Source organism: Chrysemys picta, chromosome 12, assembly GCF_011386835.1.
Source record: "Chrysemys picta bellii isolate R12L10 chromosome 12, ASM1138683v2, whole genome shotgun sequence".
NCBI classification, from domain to species: domain Eukaryota; kingdom Metazoa; phylum Chordata; order Testudines; family Emydidae; genus Chrysemys; species Chrysemys picta.
The window spans coordinates 49,496,553-49,511,015 of NC_088802.1; the positions used below are offsets into that span (position 1 = coordinate 49,496,553).

Consider the following 14,463-nt stretch of genomic DNA (forward strand, 5'->3'; position numbering starts at 1 on the left):
TCTTGGACTCCCAGATTGCACTTTGCATGGTTTACAGCACCCTTGCTTTGAAGGGCTGATAAAAGCTTCTGTAGGACAGCTGCATACTACTCTTGCCCTTCATCTAATGAGTTTTGGTTAAGAACCATTTAGCTGTACCATTGTTTCCATGTATTTTCACAGATTACATCTACTCTAGAGTCAAACAAATGCATAAAATTACTTTCTTCAATTCTAAATCTGAAGCCAGTTTTGCCAATCGAGTTCAGCTAATGTTCTCCAAAGAGTTTGAGTGTTTATAACCAGTAAAAGGAAGTCACAGCACTAGAATGCAATAAGCTGATTCTCTAGCAATAGATGAAGTTATTTAAAGTGGTTATTGAGAGGATAAAATAAAACATGCAGTAAGCTTCTTTCTGGGATTTAATAGAAAAACATTTATCACGTTCCACTGATGTAAAGTTGCGCACTTGAGACAAACCATTTCCATTTCACAGAAAATTCAGTCTTCAAATATCTTTATTGGAAGGCCATGCACTGCCCTCTGTTACTGTATTTCAAATCACTGTACATTTACTTGGTGAAAACACTGCCTGCATTTTCTAGTACAAAAAACTAAAAATTGTTTCAGGAATGTAGAGAAATATTCAACTTAAATAGCGAAAAAGTGCACCATAATTACTGCTGCACTGTAGTCATTTCTGCATTTTCCGTAAGTTTCTTAAATAACTATCCTGTCTTGATAACACACAATATAAAGAGCAATTATGAAAAAAACAGACATTTAAATATACTTCTAAAGTTATTGAGTATAACCTGCTGGCATTGGGTAACCTATCATAGGAGCAGCACCAGTGGCAGGATATGCATACTGCTGTTGGTTCATACCATTGTGCATAGTCGCAATGTTAGTTGCATACTGTTGATCATAACCATTCTGGTAAGCTCCTGCAGGATTACCAGCAGCTCTGAAGCTAGCCTGCATGCCAGCAGCTGCAAAGCCATTTCCAAATGGAGTTCCATTACTGTAGGTTTGAGCACTGTAGCCACCGTTTTGGGCTTTTGCTCCAAAGTCTCTCTTTCCTACTGCACCGTAAGTTCTCTCAAAATTCTCTCTCTCTCTAAAACTACCAAATCCACCCCTTTTGCCCGCAGAATATCTGTCACGTCGATCACCTCGGGAACGACCTGTGAAGGGAAAAAAAATCTAGATGAGATACTGGCTTCAAGAGTTATCTGCCAATCAAGCATCAATATCCATGTTATAGGGAAGTACCTTTCCCACTTAATGTATCTGCACTTCAAGGTATCCAGATTTCTATACACAACTTTCATTTGAAGAGTTTAAGCTCATCATTGTCAACTTTTTCAAACATGAACTAAGGTAAGTGCAAACAGATGCGTTCCCAGTCTGCAGACTGCCTGAGACTGATCTCAGGGTGTTAACTCTACGCAACCCCAACATAAGCATTTACAATGATCAAATTAAGTGGTTTGAATAGAAAAGCAATAATGAAGCCGGGGGAGGGTGGGGGGGGTGGGTAAATGGGAGGTTGCACAAAGGATGTTTAGCGGTACAGAAAGAAACAGGGAAGGAAATGAAAGATGGGAATAAAGGGCCTACAATGTAGTACAGACAAGTATATTTTTCTCCACCAATGCTAATAGTAGCAGATGGAGTAAAACTTTGGTGCCAAAGAAAGAATATAGCCTTTTTAGAGTTTATCACCGATCTTTGATGGTGCTTTCAAAGGGACAGTGGTCTGCTGTGGATTACTGTAGTATAATATGGCCATGGGCCAATTAAAGTTTTATTTTCCATAAAATTGACAATGCTCCTGGTTCAGTACAATTCATGTATAACAGATTTGAAACCCATTTCTTTTAACTGGCAAGATCATGACATTTTAATGCATTCCTGAAGTAAAAGGTACTATTCTGCCCCAAGTTCAGGGTCTCTGGAGGCAGTGTGAAGTTAAAAATTTGTCTAAAGCTACATACCAGGCTACAAAAAAAGAATTCACTGACAAGGGGAAGAAAAAAAAAGTGTAGTAAATGGAATATTTACCTGAACCTCTGTCTTCAATCAACTGAAGCAATTTGGGGTTGATAGCTTGATTAGCCTCCCGAAGCACAGAGATGAGGTCGCTTACTTGCTTTATATTGTTAGGAGTAAAGAATGTGTAGGCTGTGCCTGTTTTGGTACTGCGGGCAGTTCGTCCAATTCGGTGGATATAGTCCTCTGAGGAGTTAGGGTAGTCATAATTGATGACAAATTTCACATCTTCCACATCTGTAAAGTGTTGCAGTGTGGCAAAAAGCAATGTACAAAGTTTTGCACACCACAACAGCCAAATCAAAAATAAACGTTAGACAACTATATTTTTAAGACGCTAATGGCTGCAAAGAATGTTGTTAGAATCATCCTTTTTGCTTGATATTGTGGAAGAGAAAAAAGTATGCACACTCCATCTGTACCCATCTTATCACCCACCCAGTGACCTAAAAACCTTACCATAAAGGAGAATGCATTTGCTTGTCATTCCCAACTCAAGAGTTCCCTTACAAATCATCAAGTGACTTCTGAATGCTTCTTGCAGTAGGGCCACTAAAGCTCACAGCAGCCTCTTCATGTGCTCATTTGAGGACCTTAGAGTAAAAACACACAAGGTCCTTCACATACACACTCATCAGAAGCTCAAAAAAATGGGCCACACTGCGTGTCTTGCCAAGACCTTTCAACCGCAGCTGCAAGAAAAACATACCTGTCCCCCAAAGTCACCAAGTTGTTTTTATGCACTGTGTCTCGTCTAGGCAAGCGCTTCCAAGAAGCCAGGGTTCACTTGAGAATGTGTCTCTCTCTGGCAGGTCTCGACATGACGACTGGTGCATAGGTGAAGGAGGAACTTTGACTTTCAAAAGGAAAAGCCATTGCTTTCCCACCCCACTTGCTAAAGTGAGAGGTGGACTTTTTCTCAGATCTCATGTGCCAGTACTCACCAATTTGTACAAGGCTTAGTACATTTTAAAGCTGCTCTCTCCATTTCAAGGTTGAAATGAATTTCATTGAACAATGAAGTTCATAATTTTCTTCGACATTTCAGCAAAAAGTCACTGAAATTCAAAGACCCACAGATCACAGCGAACAGTACGCACAAAGTTAACAACACTGTACCATGGCAATCATGCAAAGCATGGGACAGAAAAGAAATACCAGGGCAAAGTGAACTGTGAATAAAAACTGCTGTTTCATGAGAGAACAGTTTATGGGGTAGTAGTTTAAAAGATGGTCTTTGCCTTTTGAAGATTACTGGCACACAATGCTCTCAGCTGTCACCTCTCTATTCGACTGGAAGCAGCCAGCCGATCATTTCCACTAGTCCTCCATCCCCCTCGAGTCCTCCGATTGTCATGCCTAGGCCTTGCCACAAAGACTGCACCTTTATGTGAAAAAAACTTAGAAAAATGCAGAGGTTAAAGAAAGCAATGAACTTTCTTTAAATGTTTGGCAACTGGCATTAGAGGAGTTGTACTAACCTAGACCTCTGGATGCAACATCTGTAGCAATCAGGATAGGAGCTTTTCCATGTTTGAATTCTGTAACAGAACACAGTCTGGTCAGTTTATCTATATTCTTGGTCAGGTTTTTAATTTAAGAAGTGCCAAGAACAGTTTAGGAGTCACACTTACCATTTAGAACCCAGTCTCGCTCCTGCTGGCTTTTGTCACCGTGGATACCCATTGCTGGCCACCTGAAAGCATATTTAAATTGAATGACTAACCTCATCAAGATGTTATACATATACAAATCAGGACAGTTTGACAAACATTTTAATGAGCTTCCACCAGTTATATTATATATTTATTCTTTTAAGTAGACCAACTGCAAACCCCTAAAATGGACATTAAAGATGTTTAATGAATTTATACTGCACCAATTATGAAAGATCATCTTGCTGGATGCACTATTCACTTGACATTTAATACTAGATTGATTTTTTAGTTCATCACTATGAAGAGAGTGTTATATGTACACTGGTCAGTGAATTGTGGACTGAGGGAAGCTAACCTGGAGTAATTAAGCTATATAGCAAAATCTAAAAAGGTTAAAAATTTGGAGAGGAAACATACCCATCTCTTCTCATTTTTCTGGTAAGATCATCACATCGTCTTTTGGTTTCCACGAACACAATGGTTTTGTTTTCTTTCTCACTCATAATTTCTTCCATCAACCGAATAAGTCTTTTGCAAGAAAAATTAGTTCATCAAAACAGCAACTCAAGGCAATACCCAAAACTAGCAGTTTCTTTAGTACTGCTATTAAGACTCACAATTTGACTTCAAATAATTAAGACCCAGTTCTTAACCTTAAGATGCTTAGCATTAAACTTAAAAAAAACCCACACAAAGCTAAATAGAATCAAAGGAAAACCCCCCCAAGTTCTATTAATTTAGTAGACCCCCATGAAGAGATCTGACTTGCATTAATGTTTTCACACCCCCACCCAGCTTTGGGAGCACAAAGTTCTCAAGTGACTACGTACTTGTCATCCTTCTCTACATCATGACAGACATCCACAATTTGAAGAATGTTGTGGTTCGCACTTAGTTCCAATGCCCCAATGTTGATGTGTACATATTCTTTCAAGAAATCTTCAGCAAGTTGTCGAACTTCTTTGGGCCATGTTGCACTCCACATTAGAGTTTGCCTGTCAGGCTGAAGAAACATTAAAACTGTTTATTAACTTGAACCACACAAGCAGAACAGTATAGTTGAACCACATAGCAAAATACTGCACCCAGCTAGAGTTAACAGGATAGATCCAGTCCAACAAATGTTACTATAATTGAACTGGATGTAATTCAAAGGATAGGAGAAATATGATGGTTGCAAGAATTATGTGATTTGATATTGTAGGCACCTTCATTTTTGTGTTTGAAGTAGTGAGTTTTTTACCCACGAACGCTTATGCCCAAATAAATGTTAGTCTTTAAAGTGCCACCGGACTCCTTGTTGTTTTTGTCGATACAGACTAACACAGCTACCCCCTGATACTTCATTTTTGAACTACATAAATTTTGGTTAGCTGAAGATTGGAACATGACTTCTACTTACCCTTATCTGATCTACTATTTTTCTGATCTGAGGCTCAAATCCCATGTCAAGCATTCTGTCAGCTTCATCAAGTACAAGGTAAGTACATCTCCTGAGATTGGTCTTTCCAGCTTCTAAAAAGTCTATGAGTCTTCCAGGTGTTGCAATGCAGATTTCCACACCTTAGACCAAGCACACTGAGATTAGCACATCTGAGAACATTTTCCACACTGCCAATGTCTACGTGGTAACAACTTTATTCATACCTCTTTCTAAATCACGAATTTGTGGTCCCTTTGGAGCGCCTCCATAAATACAAGTAGACTTCAAACGACATGCTCTGCTATATTCAGCAGCCACTTGCTGCACTTGTTGAGCCAGTTCTCGAGTTGGTGCCAGCACCAGACACTATAAACATTGTCAATATCAAATTAGCACTCCATCAAGGTAAGTAAGCACGTGCAGTGTCAATTTTTGTCAAATCTAGTTAACTTTTCTCTTAAAGTTACAAGATTCGAAGTTCTATGTTGCCTATGGAGGCAAAGGTAACCAAGGAAGTTTTACTTATTACTCTAAATCTTTTAGAAGCCTAGGACTAGGATTGTCTTCCTGCAGCACTTTAAAAAGCTTAATACTCGGCCCTTTTGGGTTTTGCTGCCAGTTACCTTTGCCTTCAGCAAAATATCCTCAAAGCCAGACATTGAGATATAGGTGTCCTCAAGCCAATATTCCCATTTTGAGACGCATAATTCCAATAGAAATACTGGAAGTTCTACTCTGGTTGAATTTGACAAAGCCTTAATGGAGGACAGGGTCTATGCAATGCACCAAAACCTGGTGGACTATCTAAAATATTAAACTGATGACCAGCAAATGCCTAATTTTTCTACTCTTCCACAACATTTTCCCCCTAACCATCTGTGCTTTTAACATAACATTCCTCTTGTTAAATTAAGAAGGGGGCGGGGGGGGGGGGAGGGAGAGAGACCAGTCTCATACTCACAATAGGTCCATCCCCTCGCTCTAGGAATGGCTGATGATTTATATGCACTATGGCAGGCAACAAGTACTGTTTGAAAACAAAGAAAACCTTCTGTTAATACATGCATTTCTCAGTATTTCAGATAGGAAACTGGATTTACAGATAAGCGTATTAGCAATACTTTACAAAGTTGAGGTTATGTAACTACATTCCCAGGTTTAAAGTCACAACTTACAGACAGGGTTTTTCCTGATCCAGTTTGTGCTACTCCAACCATATCCAGTCCACTCAAAGCAACAGGCCATCCTTGTGCTTGAATAGCAGTTGGTTCAGTGAAATTCTGTGCCTGAATTACTTCCATAACATTTGCTGCAAAAGAGAAAGAATGAATTAGCTATTGTTTGTATTCATGAAGTCTGAGTGACCCCTTGGTATACTGGGGTACTTACCAGGAAAGTTAGCTTCATAGAAATTTATAAGTGGTTTTGGACAGGTATGGCCCTTCACTGTAACTTCTTTGCTTGCTCTGTACTGTTCAACCTCTTGCTGCAAAAGAAATATTTAGGCTTTTAAAGAAATCTACAGCAAACCTGCAATTCACTCATTGATCCATGTCCCACAATCAATAAATTACCAAGTAAAAAGCACACCAAGTTTAATAAGGCAAAGAACAGCCATGATACATACCACAGTGCGTCTAACTACATCAGGATGCTCTTGATAAAAATTCTTCTCAAATTTGGGCAGTTCATCTAGGTTCCATTTCTTTTTTGTAAGTTTTTCTCCAGGGTTTCCAAATTTCTTTCCAGATAGAGGTCCACCTCTGCTTCCTCCAAAACGAGGACCACCAAACCTGGAAAAAAAAATAGTAATTATCCTTGAAGATTTGAGGAGGCAATATTTTCAAGGATTTAACCTCATGGGATCTTTGAAATCAAAACTCCAAGTGTAAATACCACAAAGGTCCCAGCAGGTGTGGTCTAGTTACCAAATACCCAACATCCCAAACTGAAAGGCGCTCATAATTTTCTAAGGGCTCAAACAAAACGATTAAAAAACAGGACAGCCCCAACGCCTTGGGAATAGAAGGGACACTCCCAGCGTGCGTCAGAGACTGAAGAAAGCCGGTGTGTGTGCGTGGGTGGGGAGTTATAAAACCCAGAGACAACATTCCCGTAAGTGGGTTGCTGTGGAGATTTTTTTTGGTTTGTTTTTGTTCTAAACAAAGGCATCGATTTCGGTAACGAAATAAAACTCGCACTGAGACGCTCACACACATCCGGGGCCCATTCGACAAAAATGTCGGTAAAATAATCCCCACTACCCCCAAATCACGTTAAGCCGCCAGGCGCACCCCGCCCCCCATGTCGCCCCCCGAACAGCGGGCGCTACTAAGCTTTATTTGCCACGCCAGGCTCCGTCCCCATCCATCCCGGCTAGGCGGGGGAGCGCCCTCCGCCCCCGGGGGGAACATGGCGGAGCGGCCGCTGCCGTTTCCTTTGTTTCTCATTTCTGTCTACGCCACATTTTCCAGCCGCTGCCATTTTAGAGTCTGGGCGGGGAGGGGGAGGAACAAAGGCAGCAGCAGCAGCCGGCATTTTGATTTCCCCTCAGTCACCGCATGGCGGGGCCGGCCATTAACATCCGCTTACACAACACAAAGCAGGAGCCGGCCGGCTTTCAGCCCCGGACGCCATCTGAGCGGGGGGAGCCGCCCCGCGGACGTCTCCGGCACCGGAGAGGCGCCCGGACAACCCGCGGACCCGCCGATCACGATTCCGCCAGCCCGGCGCCTCTCAAGCCGCCCAGCCGGGAGACCTGGACCCCACCTCCCGCGCAATCTGCGGCGGGCGGCGCCAACCCGAAGGGGAATCGAGCGCCCAAAGCCCCCCACCCCAGTGCCGAATAACACCAACCGTCGAGGGCAGAGATTGTACCTAGCCGGGTCCTAGGTCACCAACCCCCGGGGGCCACGCACCTCCGCCCCGCCGCCAACCTCGCCCCTCCCCCGGCCCCTGCTGGGATCGGGTCCCCTAGAGACAGCGGCCCCTCCCGCCGCCCGCGGAGCGCTGAAGGAGAAGGCTCCCACCCCCGCCGCCATTTTATACAGCTAAACGGTCGATCTAGGCGTACGGACGAAAACGGCGGCAAGCGCCGGCCAGGGCCCCAGGCTCACCCTCTGTCCATGTCGTACCCAGGCATGGTGATGGCGGTGGACGCGAGACGAGCCCGAGCACTAAAGCTGGCGGCGGAAGGTACAGTGAAATCAGCGACACCGGCGATTCTAATGAATGGGGACCGCCCCGTCGCCCGGACGCCGGTTATATAGCCGGTGCCGTAGGGAATGCTGGGAACCGGTTCGTGACGCGCGCACAGAACCCGCCCCTCTGTCATGCGTCACAGATCGAGTCGCCCGGATTCCCCTCCCCCCCTTGTGGGCGTGACCACAAGAGCTCTGTCCTCGACTTCTCTTTTTCCTCGCCGGCCGGCTGCTGTGTGCTCGCAGGCGGAAGTTCCCCTTCCACTTCGGGCGTGGCTCGCGCTCCCGTCACTGCCCGGCGTTCCCGCACCCTTCCGTTCCCCAGGCGCGTACCCAGAGCCCTCGAGCGGCGTCCTGCCCTCCCTCGCCTGACTTCAGCCCTTCGCGCCCACGCCTCTGAGAGCAGCACGAGCCGCTCGCGCCTGCGCGCCCCCTGTGATGCCGCCCAACCCCCATATGCCCCGTTAATGTAATAAAGGCCTTTGTCGGTAGCCCCATTCCGCTGAGGTGATGGAGGGGGGCCGTGAGGGGGGCATTGACCAACTGTGTTGAACACCTTCGCCGAGATTATTGAGGGGAACAAGCCCACTCGCATCAAAAGGACATTGCCCCACATTGGACCTAAATCGCTTCCAGCTAAACAGGCCCAGCTTCTGACAGGGCTGTTCCAGTGTACTATTCACACACAGGAAATCCTATTAAATTCAACCCCTAATGTTGTGACTGGGCAGGTGGTTCACCCTAGTAGTATTTAGAAGCAGAGAAATGTGGGGCTGAAAGGGACCTTGAGAGGTCATCAGGTCCAGAACCCTGCACTGAGGCAGGATAAACCTAGATCATCCCTGACAGGTGTTTGTCTAGCCTGTTCTTAAAAGCCTTTAACAATGATGGCTTCACAGCCTCCCTTGGAAGCCTATTTCAGTGCCTATAGTTGGAACATTTTTCCTGTGATCTAACCCAGTGGTTCTCAAACTTTTTTCTTCATGCACCACTTGAAAATTGCTGCAGGTCTCAGCAGAGCAATTAATGATCATAGAATATCAGGGTTGGGAGGGACCTGAGGAGGTCATCTAGTCCAACCCCCTGCTCAAAGCAGGCCCAGTCCCCAGACAGATTTTTGCCCCAGATCCTTAAGTGGCCCCCCCTCAAGGACTGAACTCACAACCCTGGATTTAGCAGGCCAATGCTCAAACCACTGAGCTATTCCTCCCCAAATGATCTTTCCAAATGTTTGTACCATTAGCTAACTGTTGTAAAGCGCTTTGGATAAAAGCGCTATATTAAAAAAAAATCAATAATTAACGTTTTTTGTTCTACAAATAAAAGCAGACAACTCATATTTTAATATCAGTAGTGTTACGTTTCTAATGTGATGGATGTGCCCTCTCTCCCCCGCAACAGCAGCCCCCGAGCTGGGGCTAGAAAGGAGAGGGGTCTCTCCCCTGCCACAGCAGCCACAGAGCTGAGGCTGGAAAGCTGCAGCCCTGGAGCTGGGGAAAGTCACCTCTTTCTCTGGCCACTGCAGCCCTGCATATCCCAAATTCCCACCACCCCTTCTTCTCACCCCACTGCCCCCTCCTACCTACCCCCTTCCTCCCCCCATCCACCACCTCACCTTACATGTACGTCTTCTCCAGAGTCCAGGCACCTAATTAGTGGCCCCACACCTGTGCAGCGCCACTAATTAGGTGGGTGGCCCCTCATTCTCTTGTGTACGGCCACCCCCGCGTGCACCTTAGAGGACACCTGAGTGGAGCTCGCGGACCACAGTTTGAGAAACTGATCTAACCGAAATCTCTCTTGCTGCAGAGTAAGACCATTACTTCTTGTCCTACCTTCAGTGTCCATGGAGAACAATTGTTCATGGTCCTCTTTATAATAGACCTTTAGCATATTTCAAGATGGTTATCAGGTTCCTGTCAGTCTTCTTTTCTCAAGGATAAATATGCCCAGTTATTTTTAACTTTTCCTCACAGGTCAGGATTTTTAAACCTTTTTATCATTTTTATTGCTCTCCTCTAGACTTTCTCCAATTTATCCACATCTTTCCTAAAGTTTGGTACCCAGAATTAGGCACACTACTCCAGCTGAAGCCGTGATTGCCAAGTAGAGCAGGACAATTTTATCTCCTGTGTCTTACCTACAACACTCTTTTTAATATGCCACAGAATTATATTAGCCTTTTTTCTAACTGCATTACATTGTTGAAATGTTCAATTTGTGATCCCTTATAACCCCAGATCCTTTTCAGCAGTACAACTATCTAGACAGTTATTTCCTATTTTGTAGTTGTACATTTAATTTTTCCTTACTAAGTGAAATACTTGCACTTGTCTTTATTGAATTTCATCTTGTTGATTTCAGACCAATTATCCAATTTGTCAAAGAAGTTTTGAATTCTAATCCTGTTCTCCAAACTGCTTGCAACTTCTCCCATCTTAGTGTCATCTGCAGATTTTATAAGCATACTCTCTACTCTATTATCCAAGTCATTAATTCAAATAATTAATAGCATTGGACCCAGAATTGACCCCTGCGGGACTCCACTAGATATGCCCACCCAGTTTGACAGAAACTACTCAGAGTATCGTCTTTCAACCAGTTGTGCACCCACCATGTAGTAATTTAATCTAGACTATTTACCATTAAATTACCTCATGTTTCACTACAGATTGCATCTGCACTATTTTCAGAAATTCTCCCGTCATTGCTTTAGCACCTGCTGATGCCCAGTCTTCTCTAGATCTTCAATTGCTGCTAAGAAATGGTGGAGCTGCAGCATCCATGCTAAACTAATGAGAGAATTTCTGAGATTTCTCATTGTAAATAGGAAATGCCAAACAGACACAGAGTAGCAAGTGGCCAAGGGATTTGAATCAAATACACCCCAAAAGTACTCTGGGATTTCAAAGTGTCTAAATCCCATTGAAATTAATTGCCTGATCACAAATAATTGGAAATTTCTGGAATAATTTTCCTTACAAGAAAAATACAGAGGATAAATACACATTTTAGATTGTTGTCCAGTGTTCAGGCATTTTCAGAATTTACGAATATTCAGATAGCTGTGATTGTAAATGGTTATGAGCTGTATCCTTCCAACTCCCCTAACAGAACCAGTATACCAGTTCAAAGGTCATAAAAAGTACACTAGCGCACAGAAGTGCATATGGGTTTAAAAAATGCACACTGTACATTCCTCTTCAGTCTTTTGTTTGCTGGAGTCCTTTAATCATATCACTACCTTTTCTAAGGTCCTGTACACTCTAGACATTTTCAACCATTATTACTATTTAAAAACAAATTAAACTTTGCTTGTGAAGATAACTTTGAGACTGTAACCCCTACTTGCAGACTGATTTAAACAATGACGCTGAGAAGTGTGAATTGCTCCATTGATCTGAAAAGCCCTTCATTTCAAATGGGTGTTAACACTCAAGCCTGTTATGATATAGTTTAAATTATAATATTGTTAATTATTTCACTGCTGATCATGGTACCCAGTCTATATACTTGTTCAATGTACATATACTGTATGTTCCAATCATATAATTTAAAAGGACCTTTTAAAATGGAGGAAAGCTGGCTTAGGAAAAGGATGGTTTTATGATGAATGTGTTGGGTCGGACTACATGAGATGTGGGTTTGCTGCCCGGTTCTATGATAAACTTCCTTTTCCATATTTCATTAATCTCTTAGTCTTTCTGTGCCTCAGTTCCCTTATCTGTAAAGTGTAGCTAATAATACCTTCCTATTTCCTAGGCATGTTTCAAGGATAAATTAATGTATGTGACATTGCTAGGACAACAGCGTGATCAGCACTATACAATAAGAAAATAAGAACAACCATACTGGGTCAGACCAATGGTCCATCTAGCCCAGTATCCTGTCTTCCAACAGTGGCCAATGTCATGTGCTTCAGAGGGAGTGAACAGAATAGGCAATCATTGAGAGATCCATTCCCTGTTGTCCACTCCCAGCTTGTGTCAAAAGAAGCTAGGGACACATAGAGCATGGTGTTGAACCCCTGACCATCCTGGCTAATAGCCATTGATGGACCTATCCTCCACTGACTTCACTAGTAGTTTTTTAACCTTGTTATAGTTTTGGCCTTCACAACATACCTGGCAATGGGTTCCACAGGTTGACTGTGCATTGTGTGAAGAAGTACTTCCTTTTGTTTTAAATCTGGTTTCCATTCATTTAATTGGGTGACCCCCCAGTTCTTCCGTTATTTGAAGGAGCAAATAACATTTCCTTATTCACTTTCTCCACACCAGTCAAAATTTTATAGACTGGTATCATATCCCCTCTTAGTCATCACTTTTCCAAGCTGAAAAGTCCCAGTCTTTTTAATCTCTCCCCAAATGGAAGCTGTTCCATACCCCTAATAATTTTTGTTGCCCTTCTCTGTCCTTTCCCAAGTCTAATGTGTCTTTTTTTGAGATGGGGCAACCAGATTGGCATGCAATATTCAAGATGTGGGCATACCCTGGATTTATACAGAGGCATTATAGTTTCTGTTTTATTATCTATCCCTTTCCTAATGGTTCCTTATATTAGCTTTTTTGTCTGGATTACCATAGCATCTAGGAGCCCCAGCTATGAATCAGGACCGCATTGTGCTAGGCACTGTATAAAGAACAAAAAGATGGTTCCTTCGCCAAGGAGTTTACAAAGAAGCATATTAGATGCAATATTCGGATAAGCAAAGATATTTGATTTTTCCTTTGCTTCTTCCTGCTTTATGCTAAGTGGTCTGATGTGTTCATTTACCAGTTAAGTCATGGTTTTATGGAGGTCTCTCAATCTCCTACCTGCTTATATTGAACCCAGATTTTGTACCAGTTTCAATATAATTGCCTTTCTGGTTTGCATCTCCCTGCCATTCGTTGCTCTCAGAGCAGTAATTAAGATCCCAAATGCCTTTGTCTTTGGCCTGTTTTGGGCACCATACATTATGTGTACTTGGGATTTTAATGAATGGGGCACTCCAAATTCTGGTGTGGTATGGTTTGATGCAATATGGGATTTTGAAAACCCTTAGCCACTGCTTAATTTATAAGCAAATGCGTTTAGGCCACTGGATCTCTCTGCATGGACAAATCTGGAAACCTCAGGGACAGCAGTCAAGAGAGGTAAGTGGCAGCGGATAAAACCTCTCAAGCTTTTTCGTGCAGTGATAAGAGTCCCCAGCATTCCTACATTCTAAAACAAGTCTTCCTTCCAAGATCAACTCAAGAAAAGCCTCTTAAACTAAATCCTTTATTGGCAAACTCCTCCCAGAATTCCCTAGGACAAACCTGACTAAATCAATTACCAGTGCTCTCCCATTTCCCCCCTCCCTCCCCAATACCTCATACCTGCCAGGACAAGCCTTCTCCACACCTGAATTTGGCCTTGAAAGTCTGAACCCATTAATCTTGCATAATACTCTACTTCAGAGTGATTAGATGTAGTATGTCTTTAGCAGAGTCTGTAGAACTGTTTTTCTTATGATTTTCTATTGTTATGTTATTCTGAGTCAACATATAGGACTTTTCATATCACACTATCATTATGCATTATTGACCTGTAAAATTATGATTGGTGCTTTACACATAAGTCATAACTGCTGCTGCTTCAAAGAGTTTAGAGTGTAGCTAGACAATGGACATAGGAAAGAGGAAGGAACAAAAACAATGAGATGGAGCAGTGATGTTTATTACAGGGTTTTTTGTTTGTTTGTTTTTGGAGTAGAGCAATGGGAAGGAGTAAGAATTTTTGTTCCGCCTGTTTGTTAAAATTTCTGAGGATGGGACTAACAGTTCCACTCACACACATGGGGTGGAGGAGACCCATGTCTCTCTTTAGGGGGTGTCCCCTTAGGTCCTGGAACACCTGTATTGTTCTCCCATCGCAGTCTCTCGGGGGAGGTGTTGGTGCCCATCTCTCTGATATGACTCTGTTACTTTCTCTGGGAAGCTGTCTAGTTTTATGGGCTCAGGATCATCCTGGATGTCCCATTTCTTTGTATCTCAGAGATGGCAACCTTGCCGAGGACACTTTTACTCTGTCGGAGTGAGGGGGGGGGGTTTCCTGTGGGTGCTGGGACACCCACATCATTCTCCTGGGGAGGGAGGGAGGAAGAAAGGTTCCCTGGGACAC

At 43.2% G+C, this 14,463-nt stretch overlaps 1 protein-coding gene across 4 annotated transcripts; it reads right to left on the reverse strand.

Annotated features, from left to right (window-relative positions):
* Positions 1 to 480: 480 nt before the first annotated feature.
* DDX5 (DEAD-box helicase 5) lies at positions 481 to 8,714 on the reverse strand. Of its 4 annotated transcripts, none has more exons than XM_005282904.5 (13): positions 8,233 to 8,714; positions 6,744 to 6,909; positions 6,506 to 6,602; positions 6,292 to 6,425; positions 6,078 to 6,143; positions 5,341 to 5,482; positions 5,096 to 5,256; positions 4,524 to 4,696; positions 4,111 to 4,221; positions 3,670 to 3,731; positions 3,517 to 3,576; positions 2,048 to 2,272; positions 481 to 1,167 (listed from the first exon to the last, which is right to left on the reverse strand). In XM_005282904.5, the coding sequence occupies exons 1-13, from the start codon at positions 8,448 to 8,450 to the stop codon at positions 782 to 784; spliced, it is 2,001 nt and encodes a 666-aa protein (XP_005282961.2). In that variant the 5' UTR covers positions 8,451 to 8,714; the 3' UTR covers positions 481 to 781. The 4 variants fall into 4 exon arrangements, with proteins under 4 accessions (XP_005282961.2, XP_005282962.1, XP_042696944.1 ...); XM_005282905.5 differs by having other exon boundaries at positions 8,251 to 8,414; XM_042841010.2 differs by lacking the exon at positions 8,233 to 8,714 and adding an exon at positions 7,454 to 7,637.
* Between the last annotated feature and the right edge of the window lie 5,749 nt (positions 8,715 to 14,463).